The sequence below is a fragment of the Lycium ferocissimum genome, chromosome 7 (genome assembly GCF_029784015.1).
Source record: "Lycium ferocissimum isolate CSIRO_LF1 chromosome 7, AGI_CSIRO_Lferr_CH_V1, whole genome shotgun sequence".
NCBI classification, from domain to species: Eukaryota; Viridiplantae; Streptophyta; class Magnoliopsida; order Solanales; family Solanaceae; genus Lycium; species Lycium ferocissimum.
Window position 1 is genome coordinate 5,362,482 of NC_081348.1, and position 14,249 is coordinate 5,376,730.

At 36.2% G+C, this 14,249-nt stretch overlaps 1 protein-coding gene across 1 annotated transcript; it reads right to left on the minus strand.

Moving 5' to 3' along the window:
* Positions 1–2,689: 2,689 nt before the first annotated feature.
* LOC132063161 (uncharacterized) lies at positions 2,690–5,674 on the minus strand. The gene has a single exon (XM_059455608.1). It carries the CDS (start codon positions 5,566–5,568, stop codon positions 2,857–2,859), a length of 2,712 nt encoding a protein of 903 aa, XP_059311591.1. The 5' UTR covers positions 5,569–5,674; the 3' UTR covers positions 2,690–2,856.
* Between the last annotated feature and the right edge of the window lie 8,575 nt (positions 5,675–14,249).

Consider the following 14,249-nt stretch of genomic DNA (forward strand, 5'->3'; position numbering starts at 1 on the left):
ATAAATACTACAGTAAGAAAGAGATTGAGCAACAACCACAAAACTGCAACACATTGCACTAGAAACATTACACCCCATCGAATGACTAATCTGTTTTTTTTTTTTTTTTTTTTTTTTTTTTTTTGATAATGTTAACATAGATGACTAACCTGTTCTACATTCTTCTTTCCAATTAGTCACATTATTACTAACTTTTAATATATGCAATTTTTTGAAAACTTTCTATAGTTGACCAACACATGCGAGAGTTATACGAGCATCAATGAAACTTCCCTACATATTGTAGGTTGAACTTCAGCACTAAGCCATAAAATTAAGGTGATTACTGGCTGAAAATTTATGATTCAAGAAAACGTCTAATAGCTGCAGAATAAAAGTTACCTTTGAGCTTGGGCATCAGCAAGATTTTGAAAATGTTCCAAATTTTGCCTAGTCCTAAAATAACACCAACAAAAAAAAAAAAAAAAAAAGAAGAAAAAATCACAAAAGTGGAATATGTTGCATCAAACTGTTCAACATGTTGAACACAACATGCAGCTTATTGTGTTGCTTATAAGTATTTGTCCTTTTTAAAATTCTGAACTCTCTTCTTCAATGTAGAGAACTGATCAGAGCCACTTCGAACTAGAGCAGAGTTCATCTGTTTCTCATCAAAAATTTCCTTGGTCAGGGACATTGGCTCTACAAAGACTCTCAATTGCAAATGTGGATTAGACCTGCAGCTCAAATTAAATTTCAAGTCCTGAATTTTATGATTACTCATGCTAAAAGGAAAGTTAGAAGTTATTACTAGTATATGATTACCTTAACTAAATATATTCACTTCCTAAGGTCCTTCATTAACAAGCAACTATAAGTTACACGAAAGAATTCATTGAGTGTGAATGGGTATAAAAATATATAAACTCTTTTTCAAAAAATTTGCTGCAATTTTCAGCCTCTTAGAAACATTTGAGTAGGATACTCATTCAACATAAACGAATGAAAGAAATAAAGGAAATTATGTGCCTCACAATAGCAATCAAGTTTAACGTCTAACAGATTTACCAATATTAAGTAAGTTGCAAAAATATAGTTGAAGTTGGTTAATTTATAAAGCTGCAATGGAGCAGCAGCTCCTATTAGAAGTGCCCCAAGAAGAAATAACTACTGAGGGTCTTGAAACATGTTTACTTGCCTAAAATGAAAGACTAGAAAATTTTGAGAATAAAAGAAGTGCAAACCTTTACAGATCAGAAGCAACTTGCAGTCCTTGTGTTTTTAGGTTATTATAAAGCCAGTCAATTTTCAGTAATCACAAAAAACATGACACTTATCAATGGGAACTAAATTTAAAATAACATGAACAAACTGGCCTCAAGTTGAATATATCCGAAAAATGCAACCGATTCTTTTTTTTCTTTTATAGTGAAGGGTAAACTAACAAGAGTTGTCACAATATAATGCCAGATAAAAACGAATACTGGCACCTAATACAAATTCAGGCAAACAATACCCACTCATCATGAAGAGACATTCCTGAAAGAGGACAACTATTCACAAAGTTCCCTAGCTTATGCAAAAACACGTGGGAGCAAATTAATTTTTGAAAGATGCCATTTCAAAAGATTCCAAAGCTTTAAAAGAACGGAATTCAAACGTAACATCAACGTTTCCTTGCATCAGTATGAGCACATAAACGTTTCCTTGCATCAGTATGAGCACATAAACGTTTCCTTGCATCAGTATGAGCACATACAGACAAAGGTTCATGTATCAAAAAGTAACAAAAAAGGAAACAACTTACTGAAGCTACAGTGTTAGTTATACAATAAAAATCACAGAAATACAAAAACATCCAAGGAATTTCAAGATTATCCTTTTCCTCGCAAGCTACGAAGAATGTTATTGGTGAACACTGCACAAATTATCTCAATGTAAATAAGGAAATTCGGAATTCATAAAAGACCAATTCTATGCTGTAAATGAAGCAACATATAGTGTAAGATGATTATAGCTTTTGAGTTGATCAGCTCTACCTAGTAAGAAATCCCCCATCAATGCGTAGGAGTTTTACTGAGCTAGGAAAGAAATAAAATTTGTTATGACACTGAAATATATCACAAGTAATGAAACAGATGCAGAATTTTGGAAAAGACTTACGGCCTACTGCTTAAACAGACACTCAAACAGTCGGACAATATACAACTTAAACATTTTGTTGATGAACCTTTTAAAAGATCTCAAACCATGACTAGTAATCATGTATAAAGACAAAAGGAGCAAAAACTTATAACATCGTATGCGGTAGACAAAAGGCTCTTTTATTTTAGATCATAAATTTTATTCTAACAGATTTAAAAATGGTACATCATTTTTAACAAGGGCAAAAAATCAAAAGTATGAATCTATGCGCCGTAGTGCACTGAATATATGCAACGGTTTAGATCCTGGACTTTTAGCTCCCAAAGCAACAAGGAGACTTAAAAGCTATCAATTGCCTGACATAAACAGATAAAGACTTAGTTTCATGTAAACAGAGTTCAAGATAAAGTTTAAACTTGTGCTGCAAAACTGGGTGAAAAAGCAGGCAAACAAGGCCCCTCTGACAACCAATTTGATCTTTTAAAAGATAGAAACGTAGGACGTGGAGGATAAATGGTTTAAGCTATACAAAAAGAAAACCAAGATTACTAATGCAGTATGGAGATTGGAGCAAAAAGCTGATTATTGCAGCTACTTCAGCACAAACTAGCAGTACATTAGCATTACAATGGAAACATCGAGGCAAATGCCTGAGTAGCTTTTCATCCCTTACTAAAACATACAAAAGACAAAAGGAAGCTACAACTAGAACAAAAGAAGTGCCTTACTTCGCTAGGCAGCCTTAACCTTATCATCACCCACGGCATTGAGAATAGGAAGACTGCTTAGGAATTCATCAAGACCCTCAAAAAACTCAATCCCTTCAATGTTTCCATCCTCCCCTGTTCCAGCTCCATTCCCTTGGCCCATCCCAGGTGCAGGAGGCTCTTCAACCTCATTACTGAATTCCACATTCAAATCTAACTTCCCAACATCTTTAGCAACCCTCCCAGCTTGCCTTCTTGTGTTACTAGCAATACCTCTCTTGCTTGACTGAGCTGTCGCAACATTGGGTATTTCTACATCCCCTTGAGTCGCTGAAACATCTTGCACATCATCACCAGCATTCCCTACAACATTCTTTCCCTTGTCGGATTGCTGTATCTTGGCTTTTTTTCTCCTAAGCCTTTTACTCTCTCTAAGCCTTTTACTCTTTCGTTTCCCAATCTTTGCCTTCTTCGTCTTCTTATCACCCTTCCAATCATCATCTGACTCCTCACTCGACTCTGATAATCCCAGAAACACATCCTCCTCATAATCATCAATATAAACCCTCGGAGCGGATGGCTTTCTTGCACCGCCATGCTTATTAATGGGTGCAAACGGAGTCCAGCTCGAAATATTACCTTTGTATTTCTTAAAAATATCCACGGAAAATCCTAAAGGCATAAATCCCCAACAACAGATATAAGCTTCTTGTCCCTCTATAATTGGGGGAGGGGAGGCAATCTTTACAGCCTGAAATGCCCTCTTGCACTTTTGACACCTCAAAGTACAATCCACATACTCTAAAGGATACTCATACATCAGATAACAATAAGGACATGCAGTCCAGAAACTAGGAACAGCATGACTCGGCTCATCTGCACCCCTCTTTTTTCCCCTGATACTGTTCACATTGTTGTTACTAATACTAGCAGAATGATTTTGATTGTTCCCAAGCAAACCCTCATTGTTCACATTGTTGTGACTAGTAGTAACAGAGTGATTTTGACTATTCCCAAACAAACCCTCATTGGTCACATTGTTACCAGTACTAGCAGAGTGATTTTGATTGTTCCCAAACAACTCATTGTTCACATTTCTAGTGGTGCTAGCAGGATGATTTTGATTGTTCCCAAACAAACCCTCACTGTTCACATTGTTGCTACTAGTATTAGCAGAACGATTCTGATTGTTCCCAAACAAACCCTCATTGTTCACATTTTTACTAGCACTAACAGGCTGATTTTGAGTGTTGTTCCCAAACAAACCCTCATTGTTCGCATTTTTACTAGCACTAGCAGGGTAATTTTGATTGTTTCCAAACAAACCCTCATTGCTCACATTTCTACCAGTACTAGCAGACTGATTTTGATTGTTCCCAAACAAACTCTCAGTGCTCACAATTTTACTAGCACTAGCAGACTGATTTTGGTTCCCAAACAAACCCTCATTGCTCACATTTCTACCGGTACTAGCAGACTGATTTTGATTGTTCCCAAACAAACCCTCATTGCTCACATTTCTACCGGTACTAGCAGACTGATTTTGATTGTTCCCAAACAAACCCTCATTGCTCACATTTCTACCGGTACTAGCAGACTGATTCTGATTGTTACCAAACAAACCCTCATTACTCACATTTTTACTAGCACTAACAGACTGATTTTGAGTGTTCCCAAACAAACCCTCACTGTTCACAATTTTACTAGCACTAGAAGAGTAATTCTGATTGTTCCCAAAGTTCACATTTTTACCACTATTAACAGAGTGATCTTGATTGTTCCCAAACAACCCCTCATTGTTGTTCACACCTTTACTAGCACTAACAGTGTAATTTTGACTATTCCCAAACAACCCCTCATTCCTTTGTGCTGCCTGCTTATTACCTTGCTGCTCTACAGAAGCTACTTGTCGTTGATCTCTTCTCGACTCTACAAAAGCTACCTGTTGACCTCTTGTTGACTCTGCAAAAGCTACTTGTTGTTGTTGTTGTTGTTGCCCTCTAGTGGTACTTGACCCGAAAGTAAACGGGTTTTGTTGTTCCCTGTTTGGACTTAACATAGTAGAACTAACTGGCTGTGTTTGGTTTCTTCCAAGAAATGAAGTAATTGGCTGTTGGGGTTGTGGTTCTTGAAGAAAAGTTACTGTTTGCCTCTCTCTTGAACTTGAACTTGGTACAGAACTCACTTGTGGTTGTTGTTGTTGTTGACTCTGAAAAATCATAGAACTTTGTTGCATGAAACCAATAGGGTTACTGTTACTACTTGGAGAAGATACAACAACAACAGGGTTAAGGTTAAGAAAAAACCCAATTTCTTTATCATAAACACTTCTCCTAAAAGCATTTGAAAGTACAGACCAAGCATCAACAACAAGATGAAAAGCATGTTCAGAGAAAGGGAAATTATTCTTCTGAGGGTTTAACAACAAAGCTAAACGCCTGTACTGATTAGCAATAAGCTCAGAATCATGGGTTTGGTTTAAAGGGATTTGAAGGATAGAGTAGTAATCAAGATGTTGATTATTGATCCGTTTATCACCAGCAATTAGGGTATCAACAATAGCAATAATTTGTTCAGCTGGTAAAAGGGTCGGGTCAGATTCACGGGCACGGGTCGCAAATGACTTTGACCCCACTAGGTCACGGTTAGTTAATAGTTTTTCAGCTATTGATAACCACCGTATAGCTTCTGCACGTGAAGTGTTTCCGGTGTTGCTCATAAAAAATGGATGCTCCATTTTGAGAGTTGTTTTTTTGGGAAGAAAGAAGATTGAAGTGAAGAAGAAAGAGAGAGAGAAAGGAAGTGGACTAGCTGTAGTATAGTACTACTACTACATTAACTAGGATGAAGAAAGGACATAGAGTTGGATGTATAATTGACATAAAGGGCACGTGTTTGAAGACTTTTAAGGGGGTAAAAATGGGCAATTGGGAGAGAGATTTATGTGGTAAAACGTGGATTTGGTTGGTGTGTAACTATATCCCTTGTGATTCTTTTTCAGTAAGATTTTTAGGGGCAATTGGGAGAGAGATTTATGTGGTAAAACGTGGATTTGGTTGTTGTGTAGCTATATCCCTTGTGATTTTTTTTTTTTTCAGTAGGATTTTTAGGGGCAATTGGGGGAGAGATTTATGTGGTAAAACGTGGATTTGGTTGTTGCTTGTGATTTTTTTTCAGTAAGATTTTTAGGGATATCTGTTGTGATTCATGGAAGTAAAAAGATTTATTGTAGTAACTACTTACCACTTTTCTGTGCAAACTTCGCACTTGGCAATCATGCACTAGATACTTTTACTGTTAAGCAAAGTGAGTTGAGTTATCAGTCTTGGACATAATTACACCACAGTTTAACTTCAAGAAAAAATTTATACGGTCTAATTACTTTAAAAAATAACTATGTAAATATAGGAACGGAGCTAGAATTTTAATTGTGGATTTGAAAAAATCTAGTAGTTTTGGACAAATATATATTTGTATTAAAAATTCTAGTTAATATGTATAATTCAACCCAAATAAGTTGTCTTTTTTAGAATCCAAAATCTATAAACTTAAAATTCGGGATTTGCTACTTTAAACTGTCTTTTCTAGATTACCGAATTCATAAACTCAAAATTCAAGATTCGCCTCTCAGAAAAGACAGGAGTCATATGTAAAATGACATGAAGGGCACGTGTTCGTGGACTTATTAAGGATGAAAATAGAGGGAGATAAGGGGGTTAAAAAAGGTAAATTGGGAGAGATTACTATGGTAAAGTAAAACGTGGATTGTTATTAGCTATCCGTTGTGATTCTTTTCAATAGGATTTCGGGGATTATCTGTTACTAGTATGATTCGTGGAAGTAAAAATTATACTTACCAATTTTATGTGCTAAATTTGCACTTGGCATTCATGCACTAGAATAAGCAAAGTGAGTTAAATTAAGTTATCAGTCTTGGACATTGAGGGTGTTTGGATTGGCTTATTTTACGTGCTTTGTGGTGTTTGAAAAAGATAAAAGGTGTTTTTAAGCACTTATTTTTAGGCCAAAAATTGTACAAATATAAGCCAAAAACTAAAAGTTAGGTATTCCCAACTTATAACTTTTAGCTTTTAAATTATAAGCTACTTTTGAAAAGCTAATCCAAACACCCTCATTATTGGACCCACAATTTAACTTCAATACCTTTGTTAAATAATTAAATAATAAAAGAAAATTCGTATACCGTCTAATCACTTGAAATGAAAAGTAACTATATAAGTATTGTCTACAACAGGGGTAGGCGTTCGGTTCTTCGATTCGGTTTTATCAAATTTCGGTTCGGCTATTTTGGTTTCAGTTTTTTGAAGGTGGACACCAAACTCCGAACCAAACTAGTTCTGTTCGGTTGCTTCTTTCGGTTTCGATTTTTTGAAGTTCGGTTCGATTCGGTTTCGGTTTTTTCAATTCGATTTTTTTGATATGATATTAAAAGCGATTCCATTTATACTAATTCTTTTCAAAAGCAATAAAACATAAAGCTGATAGATTGAAATCAAAATCAAACAAACAGGATAAACAAGAACAGAAAACCATAACCATGATATAGGATTACTAGGTGTTATATATTTACAGTAAGAATAACTAAGAAAACACATAAAGGACATATATTAATCCTAAAAACACATCCTAGTCACCTTCCTTTGTTAAGGAAATTTGATTTTCTCAACTGAAGTGGAAAATTAGGGATACAAAAGCAAAAGAGGGTTTGTTACAATTAGGTTTTTTTTGGGCTTAAACTTAATGGGCCTGGACTATTTTAATTTTTTTGGGTAATGTATTAAATTTCGGTGTGCGTTCGGTTCTTCAGTTCGGCTATTTCGATTTTGATTTTTTGAAGGTAGACACCGAACACCGAACCAAACTAGTTCGGTTCGGTTCGGTTCTTTCGGTTTCGATTTTTTGAAGTTCGGTTCGGTCCGATTTTTTAATTTTCGGTATTTATGCCCAGCCCTGGTCTACACTCTATAGGGCCGAAGCTAGAATTTTAGTTACGAATTTGGAAAAATATAGTAGCTTTAGCCAAAACTATAGAGCCGTTTGGACATGATTTGAAATTATAAGATGAAACCATGAGATGAAATTGGACATGTAATTTGGATTTCTTAAGTTATATTTTTTTATAGACATAAAAATCTCACAAGTTGTGAAAACTATCAAAAAATTTCCAATTTTTATACAATCTTACCAAATGAACAAGTAATAGTTCATAACAAATGAATACACTACTAGAAGATCTTTCTAAAAAACTACAACATCAATTGATCAAACTTTAGTTCAATAAAAAAGAAAATTTAACATGAATAGTAAGGTAAATGGTTGGTGAGAATAATTATTAAAATATCTACCAACTGATGGTCTTTTTTAACAAAAGATAAACTTATGGGTCAAGTTTCATATTTAAAAATTTTAAAATCCTAAATCATGCCTTTTTTGATGATTTGGAAACCATGAGATGAAATCGCATGTCCAAATGCTGATTTCATCTCATCGCATGTCCAAACGCCTATTATGTATTTGTGTTTAAAAATTTATCCAAAAGTTGTCTTTTTTAAAATTCAGAATCCATAAACTTAAAATTCAGAATTTGCCACTATAAGTTGCCTTTTCTAGAATCTAGAATTCATGAACTCAAAGTTTAAGATCTACCCCTATAAAAATCTATATATAATATAAAGATAGACATGGAAATGAAAAGATGTGGCACCTCTCTATGGCCTCCATTTCTATTTATCTTTTTTCTCATTTTTTGGCTTTTTCTTCGTATTTCCTATTTATCTTACAATTAGTATGAATTTCCTAAATATTATAAGAATAAATGTCCTAATTAATGTAATTAAAAAGACTTAAAAGGTAGTCTCTTTGCCTACCATGGTGTCATTTTCTTGCCTATAATTAATTGCCACAAATAATTTTCTGATATGAAACGGATACAAGAATGTGATTATTCATTATTATGATTTTAGTGAGTACCTTTTTTCAGTTACTAATCTTATTGTTGTTACTTGACTAAGGAGATTAATAAACAGGAACACACTAAATAAGTATCACTTACTAAAGAAGAAGCAAATTTTGGTTTTGTGCATCTTCTTCGATCTAAAAGCTTTGTGATTATCAGCGGAATGGTTACCTCTAATGCATTTACTTACTTTGATCACCACAGCTTCAATTTAGTTGCTTAATTTTCTATTCAAATTGCAGGGACCGAGTGATCCGGTGTTACAATTAGATGGTCAAGTTGTCAAAAGCAAGGTGAAATGGGGGTAAGTAGTTGGTCATGTGTTATAATTAACTTTTTCTCTTTTCTGTTGAAATTTCTCTAGATCGATCTAGGTTTACTTAACAATGAATCTGTATTTGCAAGTTGTCAATATATTCTTTCCCAAGTATTGCATGCTTAAGCCGAATGGTAAAGTATAACCTTGATTTTTGGTAAAAATAAATAGATCGTCATTCTTTTATGTAGAGCAGCTTCGGGAAGACCTATGTATCATTACGCTAAAGAAGTAGTACTAAAGAAGAAGTAATTTATGATTTTGTCTGTCTTCTTCTTAAAGCATTTTGTGATTATCAGCGGAATATTATCGCGTTACCGGGGATATGAGGTTAGTTCCTTCATTTAAACTTTTTGTATAACTATATCTCATATGTAGTTCCTCCTTATATATTCTTCTATATATAAATCATTCTACCATACAACCTCATATGCAAGTAAAAATTAAATTACACAAAGCTAGAAAATTGATCTTGATTTTTGGTAAAAATGAATGGCCAGTTATTCTTTCATATACAGAAACTTTGGAAAGACGTATGTATCAGTACATTTAATTTGTATCTATGTTTGGTATTTTTTTTTTCTTCTCTCAATTCTGGTGGAACCAAAATCAAATGATGAGATGTGTTTGCATTTATTCTGCAGCGGTTTTGATTGAGATATGACGTAATCCAATAAATCCAAAGGTGTTTTACAAACTCAAAAATATCATCAATTGTTTGCCTCTCTTTCTGACTACTGATCATGTTCTCTTTATTACTGTGTAGTATATGGCTTTCTAAATCCTTTTTTCTCCAGCTACTTCTTCTTTGAAAGGGTAAAATACCCAAAAAGAATTACAAGCTTTAGGATTATCCCTCTTGATTTTATTAAGACATTTGGAGCTTAAAAAGGTGAAAGCAACTTTACCCTTCTCCCCCTAAGCATTCGGGTAAAAAGATTCTCCATTTCACCCTTACATTTGTATATATCCTAATTTATGTTAATTTTATGTTAATGTACTGTTGTATAATTAATTATTCTACGAAGTTTTTCCTGCCCATTACTTTTAGAAATATTAGTTTCATCTTAAACGATCATGTATCACAATAATTGGTATGTAAAATTTAGTTTGGATTCAATAGATCACTCAGACAAGAGAAGAGAGCTTAGAAATTATTTTACAGTAAAGCTCATTTCTATTAACAATTTATTAATCTTTGTTTAATTCTTCTCATCATATATATGCTGTCTAATAGCTTCAGATGCAAATATTTTTTTATCACATTCGTATTATCTAAATTTCCTCTTATTATGAAGTGTTTTGGTCATTCACTAAAATAATGTTGAGTTTTGATATATGGTCTTTCACATATATCAATTTAAATTGGTACTTTTACATTTAATCTAGAATATGTACACATGTTTTCACAAATTATTTCCCTCAAATAATTTTATACATAATGTTATAATATTAATATTTAATTATATTTTGATCTTTTTTTCTATGATCGCACAAAGTGCGGTCAAGTACACTAGTCTGTAATAAATGGAACTATACGAGTAGTTGCTTAAAATTTAAGTAGACAACTTGCAATAACAAATTAGGAGGTAAGGGGGTAAGAAAGGTAAATTAGGAGAGATTACTGTGGTAAAACGTGGATTTGTCTGTTATGTAGCTACCCGTTGTGATTCTTTTCAATGCGATTTTGGGCATATCTGTTATGATTCGTGGAAGTAAGAAATATACTTACCAATTTTCTGTGCAAAATTCGCACTTGGCATTCATGCACTAGATGTATTACCGTTATAAGCAAAGTGAGTTAAATTAAGTCATCAGTCTTGGACATAATTGTTTAACTTCACTGCACTGTTTAAGTGTACAGAAAAAAATTATGCTGCCAATCACTTAAAAGACGACTATATGATTATAGGGGTGGAGTTAGAATTTTAGTTATGAATTCGGTAAAATTCTATCTTTAGTCAAAATCATGTATTTATGGTAAGAATTCTAGTTAATATGTATACTTACTTTATACAAAATTTAATAAAATGTCTTTTTAGAACTTAAAACTCATAAATTCAAAATTTAGAATCTGCATTTGCATATCTATGATCTGTAGTAAATGAAACTAGTACTTAAATTTGAGTAGACAACCTGTATAATAAATTAAATAATTGATATTGGGAAATTTTAACAGTGTATATAAATTAAAGTCATTGCACTATAAACAGTTCAACTGTGAGAGATTCACACGTGGCAGCTAAGGAATTGAAGGGAAGGACAGTTTAATATCATATCATATATTATATTATATTATTATATATATAAAAAGCGAGACCCGTGATGTGGCATGCCTCAAAAGAGATTTATATTTATCTTTTTTGTCAATTTTTGGCCATTTTCCTTATTAAAATAATTAAAAAAAAGCTTCGTTACTCAACAGTCACCTCTTTTCCCTAAAAAAAATAAACACGCTTCTTTTCCTCCTTTACCCCAAATTCCATCTTCTCTTTCGTTATAACGCCTTGTCTTATCTTCCTCCCTACACCTTGGGTCAAGGTAAATATACTCTTTTTGTTAGTGTCGCCTCCTTAGGCTTCAGCGGTTATTCTCTGTTTCTCCTTCTCAGGAAACTGTTAGAATATGTAAAATATATTCTGATTAGTAAAATATATTTTGTAATATTTTGTAATCTTCTATTTTAGGATAGCATATGTTAGTATTATTTAGTGAAATTAGTTCCTAATTGGTAGCCTACAATTATGGTGTAAATCATGTATATCAACCCATTCACGGAACGGATTATTCAAGGAAAACATTATCTTACATGGTATCGACTAGGTTCTCCTAAAAACCCTAGCATCCTAAACCCTACCCTCCGGCCTCCGCCAACCCCCCCGCGGCCGCCGACCCCCTCCTCCCACCCTCTCTCTTCGTTTTCCTCCTCTTCTCCATGGTGACACCTCCAAGTTGCATCCTGCGACTACCGTCACCAATATCAAATCATGCATTCCTATTGTGCTTGACTACGAAGGAAGCCAATACAATAACGGGCTACCTCTTCAAGCTCCATTGTCGTGCCAACTTGGTGATCGACCATATCCTACCTCCCCGCCTCTCCCACCGTGCCACCACCGGCCACCGCGCCCGAGAACCTTGCGCTAAGGCACTAAGGGAACGGTGACGACATTGTTCGGCAGAATGGATTTATGGCACCATATCCAATGATCTTCTTAACACGATCATTCATCCGAGAGGACACCGCGAGGCTTGGGGACCGCCTTGTTCATCTTTTTCAGACAATAAATCGACTAGTGGCTCTCGCTCTTGACGCGAAGTTCACCAACACCAAATTGGTGGATTTTCCGAATGCGAAAGCCTACCGCACCAGTCGAAAGTTCTTGCACAACCTTGCCAACGTCGGTCACAAAGTTTCCGACGAACGACTTGTGCTTCGCCTTCGCGAGGTTGTCGACGAATATAAGACTTTTCGCACAACGGCGGCAAAGACCGTACTCCTCTCCCGTCTTGACGTTGTCCGGTCGATGCTTGAGCTTGAGGAAGATAGCCGTGCGAGGACGCCATTCACGACGCCGCTCAACCGTCGCTCTTGTTTCCCACAACGTTACCCTCGGCATTTCTCGAGTAATGGACAGCCCCAGCAATTGGAAAATAACGCCCGCAATCGTGTGGCCCGCGAATCGTAAGGAAAACAACGCGGTCGCGGCCGCGGCAACCGCCGATAACCGCGGTGGCCAACGGACACGCACGGCGGGGGCGGCCCCGCCGTCACCGGCGCGGCCGGCCGGCAAGAAGAGGCTCGCCGCCTGGCGGGTATTATCCGCGGCGGGCGACAGGGCCGGCGGCGGGCTACCCACCTTGTCCCCACCACGGCGGGATGGCGGCGGCCGTGGCGGGCAAAGACCGCGTCCGGCCCCGCCGCGGCAGGAGTTCTTGGTCCTCGTCCCTCCACGATGGCCGCTCCGTCCGCCCTCGTCATCACATGGCGGGCGCGCCCGTCGTATTGATCGAGCTATGCACGCAATGTCGTTGACTCCGCCCCGATGACAAGAATTTGCATACGGACACCGGGAGCCACATCTCATATGACCAACTCCAAGGTACCTCTCTCGTCTTATTATCAATTGAGCAAAAATAATGGCATTGTTGTTGGTAATGGTAGCATGATTCCAATTCGTGGTTATGGTCGGTCGCTTCCTTCAAGTAAATCCTCTTTAAAACGAAAAATGTCCTACATGCACCTAAACTCATCAAAAACCTTATTTCGTTCGTAAATTTACTATAGATAATATGGTTTCGTTGAATTTGATCCCTTTGGTTTTAATGTGAAGGATTCTGACGTACGGGGAGCAAACTCACGAGATGTGAGAGTTCGGGTGATCTTTATCCATTCTTCCCAAATTTTCGAGCCATCTCGCCATTCGCACCATCCGCTTTTTGTCATCTCTCCTCATATCCGGCACTTTAGGTCATCCAGGGGATGTTATTCTTAGTTCTTTACGTAGTAGTAATTTGATTGAATGTAATAAGGCTCGAAACAATGTTTGTCATTCTTGCCCTGCGGGGAAATTAATTAAATTGCCTTTTTTATGACTCTCTTCAACTACTACTATACTTTTGATATTGTTCACGGTGATGTATGGACCAGCACCGTTCTTACCTCATCCAAATCCACGATATTATGTTTTATTTCTTGACAATTACACGAATTTTCTTTGGACTTTTCCAATCAAAACAAAGTCCCATGTTTATGATGTTTTCTTGTCGTTCGAATTTCATTCGCACTCGGTTGAAAAAGAAATCAAAACTTTTCAATGTGACACGGGCGTGAATTTGATAATGGTCCTTTTCATAAATTTTGTGAACAAAACGGGATGTGTTTCCGCTTTTCTTGTCCCCCCCCCCCCCCCCCCCACACTTCCCCAAAATGGTAAGGCGGAACGGAAAATAAAATCGATCAATAATGTTGTTCGTACACTCCTTGCCCATGCATCTATGCCCCCCTCCTATTGGCATCACGCTTTGGCCATGGCCACGTACCTACACAATATTCTCCCTTCTAAACTCTTAGCATATAAGACACCCACTCACATTCTTTATCAAAAGAATTCCCCATATGATT